Source organism: Pelobates fuscus, chromosome 13, assembly GCF_036172605.1.
Source record: "Pelobates fuscus isolate aPelFus1 chromosome 13, aPelFus1.pri, whole genome shotgun sequence".
Lineage (NCBI taxonomy): Eukaryota > Metazoa > Chordata > Amphibia > Anura > Pelobatidae > Pelobates > Pelobates fuscus.
Window position 1 is genome coordinate 96,375,211 of NC_086329.1, and position 19,518 is coordinate 96,394,728.

Below are 19,518 nucleotides of genomic sequence, written 5' to 3' on the forward strand. Positions count from 1 at the left end.
ACATCATAAATACTCTGACATCATCTGATGAAACAATCAATATCAAACTCACCTAAAGTCAGAGCAACTGGACACCTTGAGAGTGAACAGTTGCTACTGCATTGGTCAGGTGCTATTTTCAATAATTTATGAATTATTACTATTATCAATCAGCTGATTGCTAAATATATTTGTGAATTTAAAAGCTATATATTCACGCAGTATAATAAGAATGAAGAGAACAAGAAAACGTTCTCGTAACGAAACTGAGGACAGTCAGGACATTTCTGACAAATTAAAAACAAAAAATAGAAAACTCAGTACCAGATCAAAAGGACAGGAAGAGCAGACATCTCTTGGACATTCCAGGAGAAAGAGCTGCAATGAGCAGGATATTGAGAGAGGGAGAGAGCCAAAGAGACGGGTCATTGCTGAGGGACCCAGCAGATATCAGGGTCAAAAACGATCCAGGACCTCCAGTCATGATGAGGATTCGCAGGTCATACAAAAAAGAGTCAAGCTCTCCTCATCTGCCAAACTGGGTCATAAAAGTGAGAGAAAGTCTGCTGGAAAAAGCGGCCAGATATCTCCACTCAAAAAACAAGCCCTGAAACGAAGCATGGAATGCGATCTTGAGGAGCAGGTCATGCAGAAAAGACCAAAGCTCTCCTCATCTGCCAAACTGGGTCAGAAAAGTGAGAGAAAGTCTGCTGGAAAGATCAGTCAGTCATCTCCACCCAGAAATAAAGCCCTGAAAAGAAGCAGGGACTATGATGATGAGGAGGAACAAGTCAGACAGAAAAAGGGAAAGGTCTCCTCTGGAAAGGAAGAGGAGAAAACAAACAAGCCAAAGGGCAACGATGAATGTATTACAGGTATGAAAATTTTTTTTTTTACAGAGATTTGCCAATTCGTATCAGATATTTTACCCTCAATTGACCATACTCTGTACCCATTCACCGTCTCTAATTAATCAATATTTCCCACACTTCAGCTACCACGAGTTCTCAGGCGATGGGGTTTTAAACTAAAGAAAAATACAGCCAGAGTGACCGATCAGAGAAATCAAAATCACTCACTCACGGTGTATTGGTTGCAGGGTATTGAGGGCATAACCCAACGATAGAAATAGAAAGAGAAAAGACTGGAAAGGGTTAACTAAACGAAGTGCCCCCAAAGAACAGTCTCTATACCCTGGCTAAGATAAGCTCTACCAATGTACAGCAGCAAATATGCTAAATCATAGAGCAAAAAAAAGAACTAGGAAAATAATACATTTTTAATAACCCCACTTAGGAGAACCAAAAGGTATAACAAAAATGAACAGTGTAAAGCTCATAGTGAAAAACAGAGATAAAGAAGTAAAGAAAAATAGATAAAAGGTTTAACATAGGTACATCTGCTAAATCTGTGATATATGCAGTAGTTGCACTCAATGTCTAGTGGTCACTAAAGGTAACTATATATAAACAGCCTCTATATTACAGGTAATTAAATGGACCAGCGGTATAGACAATGAGAGGTCAGTGAAACAAAAAAGAAAGAAGTACAATGTAACTTGCTTAAATTGTTGTGTATATAGATACACGTATATAATTAATCTAGAGAGGATAACCCCAGCAAGTATCTACGTTGTACAAAATGGGGAGCTCCATAATCGTGAAACACACCCTTTCTGTTAGAGAGAGACTTAGTGAGTAGGTTAGTCCGGCCGGACAAATTAAAGGGACACTCCAGGCACCCAGACCACTTCTGCTCATTGGAGTAGTCTGGGTGCCAACTCCCACTACTCCTAACCCTGCAAGTGTAATTATTGCAGTTTTTTATAAACTGCAATAATTACCTTGCAGGGTTAACTGCACCTCTAGTGGCTGTCTACTAGACAGCCACTAGAGGGAACTTCCTGCTTCATAGCACAAGAAACCTGTGCTAGAGCGTCGCTGGACGTCCTCACGCTGTGTGAGGACCTCCAGCGTCGCTCAAATCCCCATAGGAAGACGTAATACGCATGTGCGGCATTGCCGCGAATGCGCATTAGGTCTCCTCGGCCGGTGTGCGGGATCAGTCTCGCCCACCGGCCGATGGAAGAACAGGGAGGAGCGGCGTGGAGGAGGAGACAGCGGCGAGGGACATCGCTGCTGCCTCAGGTAAGTGACTGAAGGGGTTTTCACCCCTTCAGTACCTGGGGATTGGGGGGTGGGAGGGAAAGGGACCCTCCAGTGCCAGGAAAACGGATCGTTTTCCTGGCACTGGAGTTTCCCTTTAATGTAAAAGTCGCTCTAAATAATTACACTGCAAGGAAAGGATGGAAAGACATGTAGAATGGATAAAAAAATATAGGACCAATAGAGTAGCTATGGTGCCAGATATTCTGTGGATAAAAAGTATGTATTAGATAGAGAGGTATTACAAGTAACGATATAATGCACTGTAGATAACCTGCCTATACTGGAAGAGCTAGAAGGTCAGGAAAACGACTGGCTTTGAAATCAAAAAAGCTAGCTACAGCAGTCCTAAATGAACCTCCGTGGAAACAAGTGAACTAAATAGGAAGATATAACAAGTATCAATATAATGTAACATTATTACCCTGCCTGTATGGGAGAAACTGGAGAGTAAAGTTACTGGCTGGCTTTTAAATAAAAAAGCTAACTCAAATAGTCCTAAGTAGTGATAACGAAAGGAAGCCCCCTCCCAAATCTTAATTGGATGAATAAAGAGAGAGCAGATGCCTAAGTAGGGTACACAGTGTACCAGGGTTTGCTCAACGCGCGTTTCGGCGCCCACGTGCGCCTTTGTCAAGAGCTTTTAAACTAGGTAATGGTATAGAGCAATATTTCAAGACCTTTGATAGATGTAGAATATTAATCCCTCCATTTTGAAATAGCCAATAATATTCATAAGGAATGTAGCACAAAATAAAATGTATTTTAATCAAATTATCCATGATGTGATATTTATAAACCATATTATCGTTTCATATAACTGGGTGGGATGGGAAGATTTGTATAGCGGTTCTAGAGTAATAGAGAATTAAGCTGGTTCCTATGTTTATAATGAATTGGAGGCTAATGCTATATGTATTAAATCTTTAAGGAGGAAGTACACAGCCTGTGGTTGAATCAAAGAAGCCACTGCCTCTGTCAGTCACTGGTTACCGATTCCATAAAGTGCTGGGACAGGGGAGCTTCGGACAGGTGAGTCTACTAACAATCTATAATTCTTAATACATCTATTGATCTAGTGGAGAACTCACTTCTCATTATTCTTTTTGTATTCCTATAACAATTTATTGGGAATTAATTTGTTATTAACCTTGGGCACGTGCATGATCCATAAATGTGGAAAGTATAGTAAGACGTACAAAGTAGACTCCAAATAAAATACCTAGGACCTTCTATTTTGCTATTTTGTGTTGTTTAACATGGCTTCCTTTATTAACAGTTCTATTAAATCTTTCGGTCTTTCTAGAAACTTCATAATTCACAACAGAACAACAGACATAGGTCTCGAATTAGTAAAAACATTTCTAATTTTCAAAGCTCTGTATAAATATCCCTTATATAGGATTCCCAGGTAGGTTTCCAAGCTCTGTATAAATATCCCTTATATAGGATTCCCAGGTAGGTTTCCAAGCTCTGTATAAATATCCCTTATATAGGATTCCCAGGTAGGTTTCCAAGCTCTGTATAAATATCCCTTATATAGGATTCCCAGGTAGGTTTCCAAGCTCTGTGTAAATATCCCTTATATAGGATTCCCAGGTAGGTTTCCGAGCTCTGTGTAAATATCCCTTATATAGGATTCTCAGGTAGGTTTCCAAGCTCTGTATAAATATCCCTTATATAGGATTCTCGGGTAGGTTTCCAAGCTCTGTATAAATATCCCTTATATAGGATTCTCAGGTAAGTTTCCAAGCTCTGTATAAATATCCCTTATATAGGATTCTCAGGTAAGTTTCCAAGCTCTGTATAAATATCCCTTATATAGGATTCCCAGGTAGGTTTCCGAGCTCTGTATAAATATCCCTTATATAGGATTCTCAGGTAGGTTTCCAAGCTCTGTATAAATATCCCTTATATAGGATTCCCAGGTAGGTTTCCGAGCTCTGTATAAATATCCCTTATATAGGATTCTCAGGTAAGTTTCCAAGCTCTGTATAAATATCCCTTATATAGGATTCCCAGGTAGGTTTCCAAGCTCTGTATAAATATCCCTTATATAGGATTCTCAGGTAGGTTTCAAAGCTCTGTATAAATATCCCTTATATAGGATTCCCAGGTAGGTTTCCAAGCTCTGTATAAATATCCCTTATATAGGATTCTCAGGTAGGTTTCCAAGCTCTGTATAAATATCCCTTATATAGGATTCCCAGGTAGGTTTCCGAGCTCTGTATAAATATCCCTTATATAGGATTCTCAGGTAAGTTTCCAAGCTCTGTATAAATATCCCTTATATATGATTCACAGGTAGGTTTCCGAGCTCTGTATAAATATCCCTTATATAGGATTCTCAGGTAGGTTTCCGAGCTCTGTATAAATATCCCTTATATAGGATTCTCGGGTAGGTTTCCAAGCTCTGTATAAATATCCCTTATATAGGATTCTCAGGTAAGTTTCCAAGCTCTGTATAAATATCCCTTATATAGGATTCCCAGGTAGGTTTCCGAGCTCTGTATAAATATCCCTTATATAGGATTCCCAGGTAGGTTTCCAAGCTCTGTATAAATATCCCTTATATAGGATTGTCAGGTAGGTTTCCAAGCTGTGTGTAAATATCCCTTATATAGGATTCTCAGGTAGGTTTCCTAGCTTTGTATAAATATCCCTTATATAGGATTCCCAGGTAGGTTTCCAAGCTCTGTATAAATATCCCTTATATAGGATTCTCAGGTAGGTTTCCAAGCTCTGTATAAATATCCCTTATATAGGATTCTCAGGTAGGTTTCCAAGCTTTGTATAAATATCCCTTATATAGGATTCTCAGGTAGGTTTCCTAGCTTTGTATAAATATCCCTTATATAGGATTCCCAGGTAGGTTTCCAAGCTCTGTATAAATATCCCTTATATAGGATTCCCAGGTAGGTTTCCGAGCTCTGTATAAATATCCCTTATATAGGATTCCCAGGTAGGTTTCCTAGCTCTGTATAAATATCCCTTATATAGGATTCCCAGGTAGGTTTCCTAGCTCTGTATAAATATCCCTTATATAGGATTCTCAGGTAGGTTTCCAAGCTGTGTGTAAATATCCCTTATATAGGATTCTTAGGTAGGTTTCCGAGCTCTGTATAAATATCCCTTATATAGGATTCCCAGGTAGGTTTCCAAGCTCTGTATAAATATCCCTTATATAGGATTCTCAGGTAGGTTTCCAAGCTCTGTATAAATATCCCTTATATAGGATTCTCGGGTAGGTTTCCAAGCTCTGTATAAATATCCCTTATATAGGATTCTCAGGTAGGTTTCCAAGCTCTGTATAAATATCCCTTATATAGGATTCCCAGGTAGGTTTCCAAGCTCTGTATAAATATCCCTTATATAGGATTCCCAGGTAGGTTTCCAAGCTCTGTATAAATATCCCTTATATAGGATTCCCAGGTAGGTTTCCTAGCTCTGTATAAATATCCCTTATATAGGATTCCCAGGTAGGTTTCCTAGCTCTGTATAAATATCCCTTATATAGGATTCTCAGGTAGGTTTCCAAGCTCTGTATAAATATCCCTTATATAGGATTCCCAGGTAGGTTTCCAAGCTGTGTATAAATATCCCTTATATAGGATTCCCAGGTAGGTTTCCAAGCTCTGTATAAATATCCCTTATATAGGATTCTCAGGTAGGTTTCCAAGCTCTGTATAAATATCCCTTATATAGGATTCTCAGGTAGGTTTCCAAGCTCTGTATAAATATCCCTTATATAGGATTCCCAGGTAGGTTTCCAAGCTGTGTATAAATATCCCTTATATAAGATTCCCAGGTAGGTTTCCGAGCTCTGTATAAATATCCCTTATATAGGATTCCCAGGTAGGTTTCCAAGCTCTGTATAAATATCCCTTATATAGGATTCTCAGGTAGGTTTCCAAGCTCTGTATAAATATCCCTTATATAGGATTCCCAGGTAGGTTTCCAAGCTGTGTGTAAATATCCCTTATATAGGATTCCCAGGTAGGTTTCCTAGCTTTGTATAAATATCCCTTATATAGGATTCTCAGGTAGGTTTCCAAGCTGTGTGTAAATATCCCTTATATAGGATTCTCAGGTAGGTTTCCAAGCTCTGTATAAATATCCCTTATATAGGATTCTTAGGTAGGTTTCCGAGCTCTGTATAAATATCCCTTATATAGGATTCCCAGGTAGGTTTCCAAGCTCTGTATAAATATCCCTTATATAGGATTCTCAGATAGGTTTCCTAGCTCTGTATAAATATCCCTTATATAGGATTCCCAGGTAGGTTTCCTAGCTCTGTATAAATATCCCTTATATAGGATTCTCAGGTAGGTTTCCAAGCTCTGTATAAATATCCCTTATATAGGATTCCCAGCTCTATATAAATATCCCTTATATAGGATTCTCAGGTAGGTTTCCAAGCTCTGTATAAATATCCCTTATATAGGATTCCCAGCTCTATATAAATATCCCTTATATAGGATTCTCAGGTAGGTTTCCTAGCTCTGTGTAAATATCCCTTATATAGGATTCTCAGGTAGGTTTCCAAGCTCTGTATAAATATCCCTTATATAGGATTCCCAGGTAGGTTTCCTAGCTCTGTGTAAATATCCCTTATATAGGATTCTCAGGTAGGTTTCCTAGCTCTGTATAAATATCCCTTATATAGGATTCTCAGGTAGGTTTCCAAGCTCTGTATAAATATCCCTTATATAGGATTCCCAGCTCTATATAAATATCCCTTATATAGGATTCTCAGGTAGGTTTCCTAGCTCTGTGTAAATATCCCTTATATAGGATTCTCAGGTAGGTTTCCTAGCTCTGTATAAATATCCCTTATATAGGATTCCCAGGTAGGTTTCCTAGCTCTGTGTAAATATCCCTTATATAGGATTCTCAGGTAGGTTTCCTAGCTTTGTATAAATATCCCTTATATAGGATTCCCAGGTAGGTTTCCGAGCTCTGTATAAATATCCCTTATATAGGATTCCCAGGTAGGTTTCCAAGCTCTGTATAAATATCCCTTATATAGGATTCCCAGGTAGGTTTCCAAGCTCTGTATAAATATCCCTTATATAGGATTCTCAGGTAGGTTTTCTAGCTCTGTGTAAATATCCCTTATATAGGATTCCCAGGTAGGTTTCCAAGCTCTGTATAAATATCCCTTATATAGGATTCCCAGGTAGGTTTCCAAGCTCTGTATAAATATCCCTTATATAGGATTCTCAGGTAGGTTTCCAAGCTCTGTATAAATATCCCTTATATAGGATTCTCAGGTAGGTTTCCGAGCTCTGTATAAATATCCCTTATATAGGATTCCCAGGTAGGTTTCCGAGCTCTGTATAAATATCCCTTATATAGGATTCCCAGGTAGGTTTCCAAGCTCTGTATAAATATCCCTTATATAGGATTCTCAGGTAGGTTTCCAAGCTCTGTATAAATATCCCTTATATAGGATTCCCAGGTAGGTTTCCAAGCTGTGTGTAAATATCCCTTATATAGGATTCCCAGGTAGGTTTCCTAGCTTTGTATAAATATCCCTTATATAGGATTCCCAGGTAGGTTTCCAAGCTCTGTATAAATATCCCTTATATAGGATTCCCAGGTAGGTTTCCAAGCTGTGTGTAAATATCCCTTATATAGGATTCCCAGGTAGGTTTCCTAGCTTTGTATAAATATCCCTTATATAGGATTCCCAGGTAGGTTTCCTAGCTCTGTATAAATATCCCTTATATAGGATTCCCAGGTAGGTTTCCAAGCTCTGTATAAATATCCCTTATATAGGATTCCCAGGTAGGTTTCCTAGCTTTGTATAAATATCCCTTATATAGGATTCCCAGGTAGGTTTCCAAGCTCTGTATAAATATCCCTTATATAGGATTCTCAGGTAGGTTTCCAAGCTCTGTATAAATATCCCTTATATAGGATTCCCAGGTAGGTTTCCAAGCTCTGTATAAATATCCCTTATATAGGATTATCAGGTAGGTTTCCAAGCTCTGTATAAATATCCCTTATATAGGATTCTCAGGTAGGTTTCCAAGCTCTGTATAAATATCCCTTATATAGGATTCCCAGGTAGGTTTCCGAGCTCTGTATAAATATCCCTTATATAGGATTCTCAGGTAGGTTTCCAAGCTCTGTATAAATATCCCTTATATAGGATTCCCAGGTAGGTTTCCGAGCTCTGTATAAATATCCCTTATATAGGATTCCCAGGTAGGTTTCCAAGCTCTGTATAAATATCCCTTATATAGGATTCTCAGGTAGGTTTCCAAGCTCTCTATAAATATCCCTTATATAGGATTCCCAGGTAGGTTTCCGAGCTCTGTATAAATATCCCTTATATAGGATTCTCAGGTAGGTTTCCTAGCTCTGTATAAATATCCCTTATATAGGATTCCCAGGTAGGTTTCCAAGCTCTGTATAAATATCCCTTATATAGGATTCACAGGTAGGTTTCCGAGCTCTGTATAAATATCCCTTATATAGGATTCCCAGGTAGGTTTCCAAGCTGTGTATAAATATCCCTTATATAGGATTCCCAGGTAGGTTTCCTAGCTCTGTATAAATATCCCTTATATAGGATTCTCAGGTAAGTTTCCGAGCTCTGTATAAATATCCCTTATATAGGATTCCCAGGTAGGTTTCCAAGCTCTATATAAATATCCCTTATATAGGATTCTCAGGTAGGTTTCCAAGCTCTGTATAAATATCCCTTATATAGGATTCCCAGGTAGGTTTCCAAGCTGTGTATAAATATCCCTTATATAGGATTCCCAGGTAGGTTTCCTAGCTCTGTATAAATATCCCTTATATAGGATTCCCAGGTAGGTTTCCAAGCTCTGTATAAATATCCCTTATATAGGATTCTCAGGTAGGTTTCCAAGCTCTGTATAAATATCCCTTATATAGGATTCTCAGGTAGGTTTCCAAGCTGTGTATAAATATCCCTTATATAGGATTCCCAGGTAGGTTTCCAAGCTCTGTATAAATATCCCTTATATAGGATTCTCAGGTAGGTTTCCAAGCTGTGTATAAATATCCCTTATATAGGATTCCCAGCTCTGTATAAATATCCTTATATAGGATTCTCGGGTAGGTTTCCAAGCTCTGTATAAATATCCCTTATATAGGATTCCCAGGTAGGTTTCCTAGCTCTGTATGAATATCCCTTATATAGGATTCTCAGGTAGGTTTCCAAGCTCTGTATAAATATCCCTTATATAGGATTCTCAGGTAAGTTTCCAAGCTCTGTATAAATATCCCTTATATAGGATTCCCAGGTAGGTTTCCAAGCTCTGTATAAATATCCCTTATATAGGATTCACAGGTAAGTTTCCAAGCTCTGTATAGATATCCCTTATATAGGATTCTCGGGTAGGTTTCCAAGCTCTGTATAAATATCCCTTATATAGGATTCCCAGGTAGGTTTCCAAGCTCTGTATAAATATCCCTTATATAGGATTCTCAGGTAAGTTTCCAAGCTCTGTATAAATATCCCTTATATAGGATTCCCAGGTAGGTTTCCAAGCTCTGTATAAATATCCCTTATATAGGATTCCCAGGTAGGTTTCCTAGCTCTGTGTAAATATCCCTTATATAGGATTCCCAGGTAGGTTTCCAAGCTCTGTATAAATACCCCTTATATAGGATTCCCAGGTAGGTTTCCTAGCTCTGTATAAATATCCCTTATATAGGATTCCCAGGTAGGTTTCCAAGCTCTGTATAAATATCCCTTATATAGGATTCTCAGGTAGGTTTCCAAGCTCTGTATAAATATCCCTTATATAGGATTCCCAGGTAGGTTTCCAAGCTCTGTATAAATATCCCTTATATAGGATTCCCGGGCAGGGGCGTACCTAGAGCATTTGGCACCCGGGGCGGGTCCTATTTTTGGCACCCCCCTGCCCCCCCCCCCCCCCCCCCAAATTTAAATATAAAAACAACCAATTTTTTTTTTATGTATTTAGCACTACGCAGTGTTTGTGTGTTTGAATGTATGCATGTTTTTGTATGGAGTATATGCGAGTGAATGTAGCGGTGTGTTTGTATGTAGTGTTGGCGTTTGAATGCAAGCATGCATTTGTGTGTTGTGTGGTATTTGAATGCAGTGGTATGGTTATATATAATGGTGGGGTGTGTATGTAGTGTTGACGTTGAAATTCATGAGTGTATTTGTGTGTAGTGTTGGCGAGATTGTTAGATGTCTGCACATATACACATACACGGACATACACACATGCAGATACATATACACAAAACACAGTCACACACAGATACACATTGACACACATGCAGACATCGTGGCGACTCTAGGAACAATATATATGGGGGGGGCACATAAGATACCACAGTCAAAACAGGAGGGGGAGCAGTAAAACTTCTCACTAGGGGATGGGGTAATATGCTGCCATTGGCTGTCTGATGCCAGCATGCTGTGTTCTGCATGCTGGCATCTGACTACACATTTGCATATTATTCACATTAGCCACCCAGATTTCTTGTTGTGGGCTGGCTGACACCTCTTAATTGCAATCTTTGTTTAGCAGATAACTCCTCTATTTGCTATCCTTTGTGGGATTGCCATATTTAAGGACACCAATTAAAGGAACTATCTGCTAAACAGCACCCTCATTTGGTATCTTTAAATATGGAAATCTCACATACGGGCACCAATTCAGGGAATGATCTACTAAACAGATAAAGGATAAAAAAAATGCCCTTTTCTTATTTTCAGTTGTTTAGCAGATAAATCCCTTATTTGTTATCCTTATGTGGGATTGCAATATTTAAGGACAGGAAATAAGGGAGCTATCTACTAAACACATACGCAGAGATACACACAATCACACATAATCACAGATTTACACAAACACAATCACTGACCCACAATCACATACACACACACAAATATTACATACATACACACATTTAATCATTAAGAGGTCCACCCTGCCTCCCTACCTTGCTCTAGAAGGGCTGGAGTGGATCCTCAGTCCCTGGTGGTCAGTGGTTGCTGCTGGGATCTCTGTGCTCTTTCTGCACAGGTCCATCGCACGCCCTGTAATGATGCCGAGGCCGCGATGACATCATATCCTGGCTGCCGGCTCACTGCAGGGCGAAGACCGTCAGACACAGTCACTCACACACAGTTACAGGCACAGTCAAACATGCAGGCAATCACACAGGCAGACAGTCACACATACACACACAGATTCACAGACAGTCACACCCACAATCACAGGCAGACAGTCACACATACACACAACACAGTCACAGGCAGTCACTCACACACACACACAGTCACAGACAGTCACTCACACACACACGCACACACACACACAGTCACAGACAGTCACTCTCACACACACGCACACACACACACACACAATCACAGGCAGACAGTCACACACAGTCACACAGACAATCACAGTCAGACAGTCACACACACAGTGGCACACACACACACACAGTCACAGACAGTCACACACACAATCAGAGGCAGACAGTCACACATACACACAACATAATCACAGACAGTCACACACACACAATCAAAGACGGTCACAATTAGGGATCGACCGATATTGATTTTTTAGAGCCGATACCGATAAGCTGTGAACTTTCATGCCGATAGCCGATAACTTGCCGATATTCTGTACATTTACCATTTTGAAAAAATAAACTCTTTCTAACGGTAAATGCACAAAATATACATGCCACATGTAGTGGATGAAGTGTATTTAGACAGGGGAGCTGTGTGTGTAGTGGATGCAGTGTGTATTTGTGTAGTGTGTATATATAGTGTATGCAGAGTGTATAGTGAATGCAGTGAGTGTTTGTGTAGTGTGTATATATATATATAGTGAATGCAGAGTGTGTATAGTGAATGCAGAGTGTGTATAGTGAATGCAGAGTGTGTGTATAGTGAATGCAGAGTGTGTGTTTGTGTAGTGTGTGTATAGTGAATGCAGAGTGTGTGTTTGTGTAGTGTGTGTATAGTGAATGCAGAGTGTGTGTTTGTGTAGTGTGTGTATAGTGAATGCAGAGTGTGTGTTTGTGTAGTGTGTGTATAGTGAATGCAGAGTGTGTGTTTGTGTAGTGTGTATGTATGTAATGCAGTGTGTGTGTATGTATGTAATGCAGTTTGTGTGTGTGTAGTTTGTGTATGTAATGCAGTGTGTGTGTGTAGTTTGTGTATGTAATGCAGTGTGTGTGTGTAGTTTGTGTATGTAATGCAGTGTGTGTGTTTGTGTAGTGTGTATGTATGTAATGCAGTTTGTGTGTGTTTGTGTAGTGTGTATGTATGCAATGCAGTGTGTATGTATGTAATGCAGTGTGTGTGTTTGTGTAGTGTGTATGTATGTAATGCAGTGTGTGTGTGTTTGTGTAGTGTGTATGTATGTTATGCAGTGTGTGTGTGTTTGTGTAGTGTGTATGTATGTAATGCAGTGTGTGTGTGTGTTTGTGTAGTGTGTATGTATGTCATGCAGTGAGTGTGTGTGTGTGTGTGTTTGTGTAGTGATGTAACTTGTGTAAAATGGAGGGGGGATTTTTTATGTTTATTATAATTTTTTTTATATTTAAATTGTATTGTTTTTGTTTCTTTTAGTCCCCCCCCCACCCCCCCACCTGCTTATTACCAGGGAGGGGGGGATATAGTATTCCCTGGTGGTCCGGTGGCTTGTTAAGTACTGTGGGGCGGCTGGCAGCAAGCGCTAACTTACCCTCCCAGCAGCTCCTCCAGCTCCCCAGTGTAAATCTCGCGTCCCTTAGTGCCGCGCGGAGCGTTGCCATGGTAACCCGTGGCAACGCTCTGCAGCCGCGGGTCTCGCGAGATTTAGACATGGAGCTGCAGGAGCTGCTGGGAGGGTAAGTCAGCGCTTGCTGCCGGCCCCCCCAGGATCGCCGGGCTTGTAATGAGCCTGGCGGTCCTAGGAGGTATTATCGGCAATATCGGTAGCTATATTGGCCGATACCGATATTTCCGAAAATAACGAATATCGGCCGATTATATCGGTAAAACCGATAATCGGTCGATCCCTAGTCACAATCACAGTTACACACTCACAATCACAATTACACACTCACACACAGTCAAAGACAGTCACAATCACAGTTACACACAGCACACACAGTCAAAGACAGTCACAATCACAGTTACACAAAGCACACACAGTCAAAGACAGTCACAATCACAGTTACACAGAGCACACACAGTCAAAGACAGTCACAATCACAGTTACACAGAGCACACTTAGTCAAAGACAGTCACAATCACAGTTACACACTCACACACAGTCAAAGACAGTCACAATCACAGTTACACACAGCACACACAGTCAAAGACAGTCACAATCACAGTTACACACAGCACACACAGTCAAAGACAGTCACAATCACAGTTACACACTCACACACAGTCAGACAGTCACAATCACAGTTACACACAGCACACACAGTCAGACAGTCACAATCACAGTTACACACAGCACACACAGTCAAAGACAGTCACAATCACAGTTACACACACACACAGTCAGACAGTCACAATCACAGTTACACACAGCACACACAGTCAGACAGTCACAATCACAGTTACACACAGCACACACAGTCAGACAGTCACAATCACAGTTACACACAGCACACACAGTCAGACAGTCACAATCACAGTTACACACAGCACACACAGTCAGACAGTCACAATCACAGTTACACACAGCACACACAGTCAGACAGTCACAATCACAGTTACACACAGCACACACAGTCAGACAGTCACAATCACAGTTACACACAGCACACACAGTCAGACAGTCACAATCACAGTTACACACAGCACACACAGTCAGACAGTCACAATCACAGTTACACACTCACACACAGTCAGACAGTCACAATCACAGTTACACACTCACACACAGTCAAAGACAGTCACAATCACAGTTACACACAGCACACACAGTCAGACAGTCACAATCACAGTTACACACAGCACACACAGTCAGACAGTCACAATCACAGTTACACACAGCACACACAGTCAGACAGTCACAATCACAGTTACACACAGCACACACAGTCAGACAGTCACAATCACAGTTACACACAGCACACACAGTCAGACAGTCACAATCACAGTTACACACAGCACACACAGTCAGACAGTCACAATCACAGTTACACACAGCACACACAGTCAGACAGTCACAATCACAGTTACACACTCACACACAGTCAGACAGTCACAATCACAGTTACACACAGCACACACAGTCAGACAGTCACAATCACAGTTACACACTCACACACAGTCAGACAGTCACAATCACAGTTACACACAGCACACACAGTCACAATCACAGTTACACACAGCATACACTCTCTCACTTACAGTAAGATTGGGCTGGAGTAGGAGTGGATTCAGTCCCTCCTGTGCTGTAGTTGGGGAAGCAGGGACCCCTTCCTGCTTCCCCTCTCTCTGTGTGCAGCAGTATGAGGCTGCATTTAGCTCCGCCCCCGCATCCGGCTTGGCTCCGCCCCCACGGCCGTTTTAGCTCCGCCCCCAAATCTCCGTGCAGGTTTCCTGCTTCCAGCCCCTGCTTGTGAGCTGTGTTGGCTGCCCGGCGCCCCTGCTGCTACGGCACCCGGTGCAGCCACACAGCTCACAGAATAGCAAGCCTGGCCAGCCCTGGTGGCACCCCCCTGCCTGATGGCACCCGGGGCGGACCGCCCCCCCCGCCCCCCCCTTAGTACGCCACTGTTCCCGGGTAGGTTTCCAAGCTCTGTAGAAATATCCCTTATATAGGATTCTCGGGTAGGTTTCCAAGCTCTGTAGAAATATCCCTTATATAGGATTCCCAGGTAGGTTTCCAAGCTCTGTATAAATATCCCTTATATAGGATTCCCAGGTAGGTTTCCAAGCTCTGTATAAATATCCCTTATATAGGATTCTCAGGTAAGTTTCCAAGCTCTGTATAAATATCCCTTATATAGGATTCCCAGGTAGGTTTCCAAGCTCTGTATAAATATCCCTTATATAGGATTCTCAGGTAGGTTTCCAAGCTCTGTATAAATATCCCTTATATAGGATTCTCGGGTAGGTTTCCAAGCTCTGTATAAATATCCCTTATATAGGATTCCCAGGTAGGTTTCCAAGCTCTGTATAAATATCCCTTATATAGGATTCCCAGTTAGGTTTCCTAGCTCTGTATAAATATCCCTTATATAGGATTCCCAGGTAGGTTTCCAAGCTCTGTATAAATATCCCTTATATAGGATTCCCAGGTAGGTTTCCAAGCTCTGTATAAATATCCCTCATATAGGATTCCCAGGTAGGTTTCCAAGCTCTGAATAAATATCCCTTATATAGGATTCCCAGGTAGGTTTCCTAGCTCTGTATAAATATCCCTTATATAGGATTCCCAGGTAGGTTTCCAAGCTCTGTATAAATATCCCTTATATAGGATTCTCGGGTAGGTTTCCAAGCTCTGTATAAATATCCCTTATATAGGATTCTCAGGTAGGTTTCCGAGCTCTGTATAAATATCCCTTATATAGGATTCTCAGGTAGGTTTCCGAGCTCTGTATAAATATCCCTTATATAGGATTCCCAGGTAGGTTTCCAAGCTCTGTATAAATATACCTTATATAGGATTCCCAGGTAGGTTTCCAAGCTCTGTATAAATATCCCTTATATAGGATTCCAAGGTAGGTTTCCAAGCTCTGTATAAATATCCCTTATATAGGATTCTCAGGTAGGTTTCCAAGCTCTGTATAAATATCCCTTATATAGGATTCTCAGGTAGGTTTCCGAGCTCTGTATAAATATCCCTTATATAGGATTCCCAGGTAGGTTTCCAAGCTCTGTATAAATATCCCTTATATAGGATTCTCAGGTAGGTTTCCAAGCTCTGTATAAATATCCCTTATATAGGATTCCCAGGTAGGTTTCCGAGCTCTGAATACACGTCCCTTAAACAGAGCTATTAGGGAGGCCCCCAAACCCTGTAAATACATCCCTCAGGAGGTGTTGAAGCGATGTTACAAAGTGATATCTGTATTATGCCCCCACTATTTAAATAAAGTTTTACAATAAAAAGTAGCTGAAATTCCCACCTTCTTTTGCAACATTGTGTTTGATACGAGGCTCTCTCCTCTCTCTATGTGATGCTCAGGTTGTGCTAGCTTCCACCAAGGACACAGGTCAGGTTGTTGCAATTAAATTAATAAAGAAAGCTAAAGTTGAGGAAAAGACCATTCAGAAGGAGAATCGGATACTGCAAATGGCGAGCGGCAGTCCGTTCCTGTGTCAGGGACTCGCTGCCTTCCAGACCCGGGTATGAAACACCGTGCCCATAATGTCTCCTTATTTCTAGATATTTCTATATGGCGGATTGTGTTCTGTTAATATTAATGCAGTATATATTAACCAGAACTTTGTTGTCTCTCTTGTGAAACAGGAGTACACCTGTCTGGTCATGGAGTACATACCAGGGGACAGTCTCCAATCCTACATGGCTGGGAAGGAACATCTGTCCATGGAGGAAGCAAGGTGAGTCATTAATAGCTCTAGCAGGTAGAGGAAAGAAGTAGTGAGTTTAACACACGATACAGAAATGAACCTTTCAATATCAGCCAGACAATGGGCAATACAAGAAACTCAGAACTAGGAGCGGGAGGCGTTCTGTACGAACTGATGGCAGATCGGGAGCCGATATGAGTTAGCTGACCTGCCGTAGCCCGAAGCCGACGTCAGGGTGTATTTCAATTTCTATTACCATGGATCTTCTGAATCAATTCATATACAGCTTGTGCTTTATGACAAAGAACTGAGAAGGGTTTAATGGGTAACATATCAAGAGACAGTCCCTCCACCATTTGGGTACTTATTAAGTAAAACCATTATAAGGATCATGTTTTCAAATGATAAAACTGATGTTTTTAATAATATTAATGGTATTAAAGTAAAGTCTTATCTCCCATGGACAGGTCCTGTTTGTCCAGATTGTTAGGCATGATAAATAGATACTTGTATCGTACCTGCGGTCATACGTTTCTTGGCCTGCGCAACTCCGATCCCTCCGTCCATGAAGACTGTGTCTCTCCTCTCCCGCGGTGTCCCGAAGTTCGGCAGCCAATGGATGGTGCATACGTCCATGCAATTAACGGCTCTATCTTTGCCCCTTAAAGGGAAAGCACTCCTATTATAACTGCTCACTAATTACCTTAATTGGTTCCCTAGCCTATCAACACACACTTAGGCCTATTTATACCTCCCTCTGACATCACATCCTTGCCCTGTCGTGGTCTTTGTAGTCCGAGAGTGCTTTTCTTTAGCTTAGACTTTTCTGGTATCTTAATTCCAATTTGTTTCTTGTTCATCCGTTCATCTGGTATCCTTGACCCTCTGCTTTGTTCTACATTCATCCTTTCGTCTCCAATCCAGAACTTGGCCGGTCTGACTATTCTATACCTCTTTCTGTACATTTTATACGTTAAGACCAGCCACTCTAAGGCACGGTAATACGTCTTGGTTTGTGTATAAGTATAGAGTGTGGCGAAACCAACCTCGCCACTGGGCCCTGGAGAAGCCTGTTTGCTAGCCTCCTACCTGCTGACTATGGCCCCTGGGTTATTTGGGGCATATTGTACTTTATATTGCTGCTGCTGGCCCTTTTAAAAGCATCAGTGGACATATTGGGACTTTTGGGACTACTGTCCCTTTAAGACTGTGGAGCATATTACAGTAATACTACCTTTAATATCATGTATGTATTTATGTGTTGAGTTAACCTGGGTTATATGTATGTAGCATTCAGCTGATTGTTCGGTAGAATCACTCCATTCATTATACTGAGTGAAACTACCGAACAACCAGACCACCCAGGAATAAGTATGCCTCCAATTACCGTTTGCAACAATGTTGCAAACGGGTAATTGGCAATCAGTGTAATGTATTCTTTGTCCTCTGGGTGGCCGCCATTCGGGAAACGAACACGTGGCGGCGGCCATCTTAAACTCCCGAACAGCGGTGTTTTGCCGTCGAGTGTCTGGAACTAAAATCGGACACTCGACTAGGCAAACACCGCTGAGACCTCCATACTTCCAGAAATTCGTATAGAAACTACCGAATGGCCCGCCGTTCGGTAGAAAGAACCCCACAAACAAGGTAATTCATTCAAACCCTCTCCAGGCTCTATAACACAGGCAATTCGTCTGTTTTCATTCCCTTGTCTGTGACCGACCGCAGGGCCAAAATGCATGGAACTGTTTTCGGATACTTTACCCATGCGGTCGGTCAAATCTTTGGAACCCCATATCTCCCGAACCGTTTATCCGAATGAACTGATTTTTGGATATGTTGTCCCCCTGAATAAGGGCTGTTTTTGGGGTACATCCAGAACCTGGCTAAAAATGTGTACCGTATAATTGGGTTTACTGTTATCTGAGGGGAGGGGATGTGTGGGTGGAACCATGTATGTGATTGGTTATTTTATGCCTCCCCCTGGGTGTGGCCTGTAAGTGTACAAGTGTAATAAAAGCCAGGCTGGATGAGCCAGTCCAGAGTTCCTGCTTAACCCTCAAAGTGAAGTGTCGTCTCATTATTGGGGGAGGATTTATTGTATGCTGTTCCAGTTTGACTGCTAGGATTGAAAACCTATTCGTATGGTTCCTATTCAACTGTCTACAGCATTCAGAGGCTTGAGAAGATTCATATGCTTCTCTGATACGGTGATTGTGGTGTCTGCCAGAGTGCTTGGAGTCCTCAGGAAGCGCTAGGAGCATCCATTAACGGAGGTACCAGGTCGGAGTGACAGGCGACCCGTTACATAGAGCTCCTTAGTTTGCGTGTTAGTGTAACTGACAACTGCATAGTGCTGACATGTCACAGTTACCCTGCTAGGTGCACTATAAAGAGAAATACATTTTACCAATAAATTGAAATGTTCTGCCCTGCTATATGTTATTTTAATATTAATGATTTGGGCAGATTGCTTGATGATGTTCTTTCTATTCTTTTTTCCAGGTTCATTTCAGCAAACCTTGTCTGTGGGATCCAGTATCTCCATGCCCGCGGGATACTTCATAGGTCAGTATTAGTGCTGGTTTATTTAGAAAGCGCTGGCGTGCTCCAATGAGAAATAATGTTATTATATCTCTGCTCTCTGCTTTATCTCACATTTATATCTGTCTTCATTATCTAGGGATCTGAAACCAGCCAATATTCTCTTTGATGCCAAGGGCTATGTCAAAATAGCAGATTTTGGCCTCTGCGAAGAGAATATTTTTACGGATACAACCACCAACGGACGAGCTGGCACAGTCAAGTACATGGCGCCAGAGGTTAGTTAGAGGGTGTGGCTATGTGAGC

General features: G+C 41.2%; 1 protein-coding gene across 1 annotated transcript in view; it reads left to right on the plus strand.

Moving 5' to 3' along the window:
- Positions 1-211: 211 nt before the first annotated feature.
- Positions 212-19,518, plus strand: part of LOC134582653 (protein kinase C delta type-like) — a 34,097-nt gene continuing 14,790 nt past the window's right edge. Inside the window, exons 1-6 of the mRNA XM_063439307.1 lie at positions 212-854; positions 3,076-3,176; positions 16,322-16,483; positions 16,607-16,698; positions 19,174-19,236; positions 19,352-19,490. Coding sequence (XP_063295377.1) covers positions 212-854; positions 3,076-3,176; positions 16,322-16,483; positions 16,607-16,698; positions 19,174-19,236; positions 19,352-19,490 — 1,200 coding nt within the window. The remainder of the gene's footprint in view (positions 855-3,075; positions 3,177-16,321; positions 16,484-16,606; positions 16,699-19,173; positions 19,237-19,351; positions 19,491-19,518) is intronic.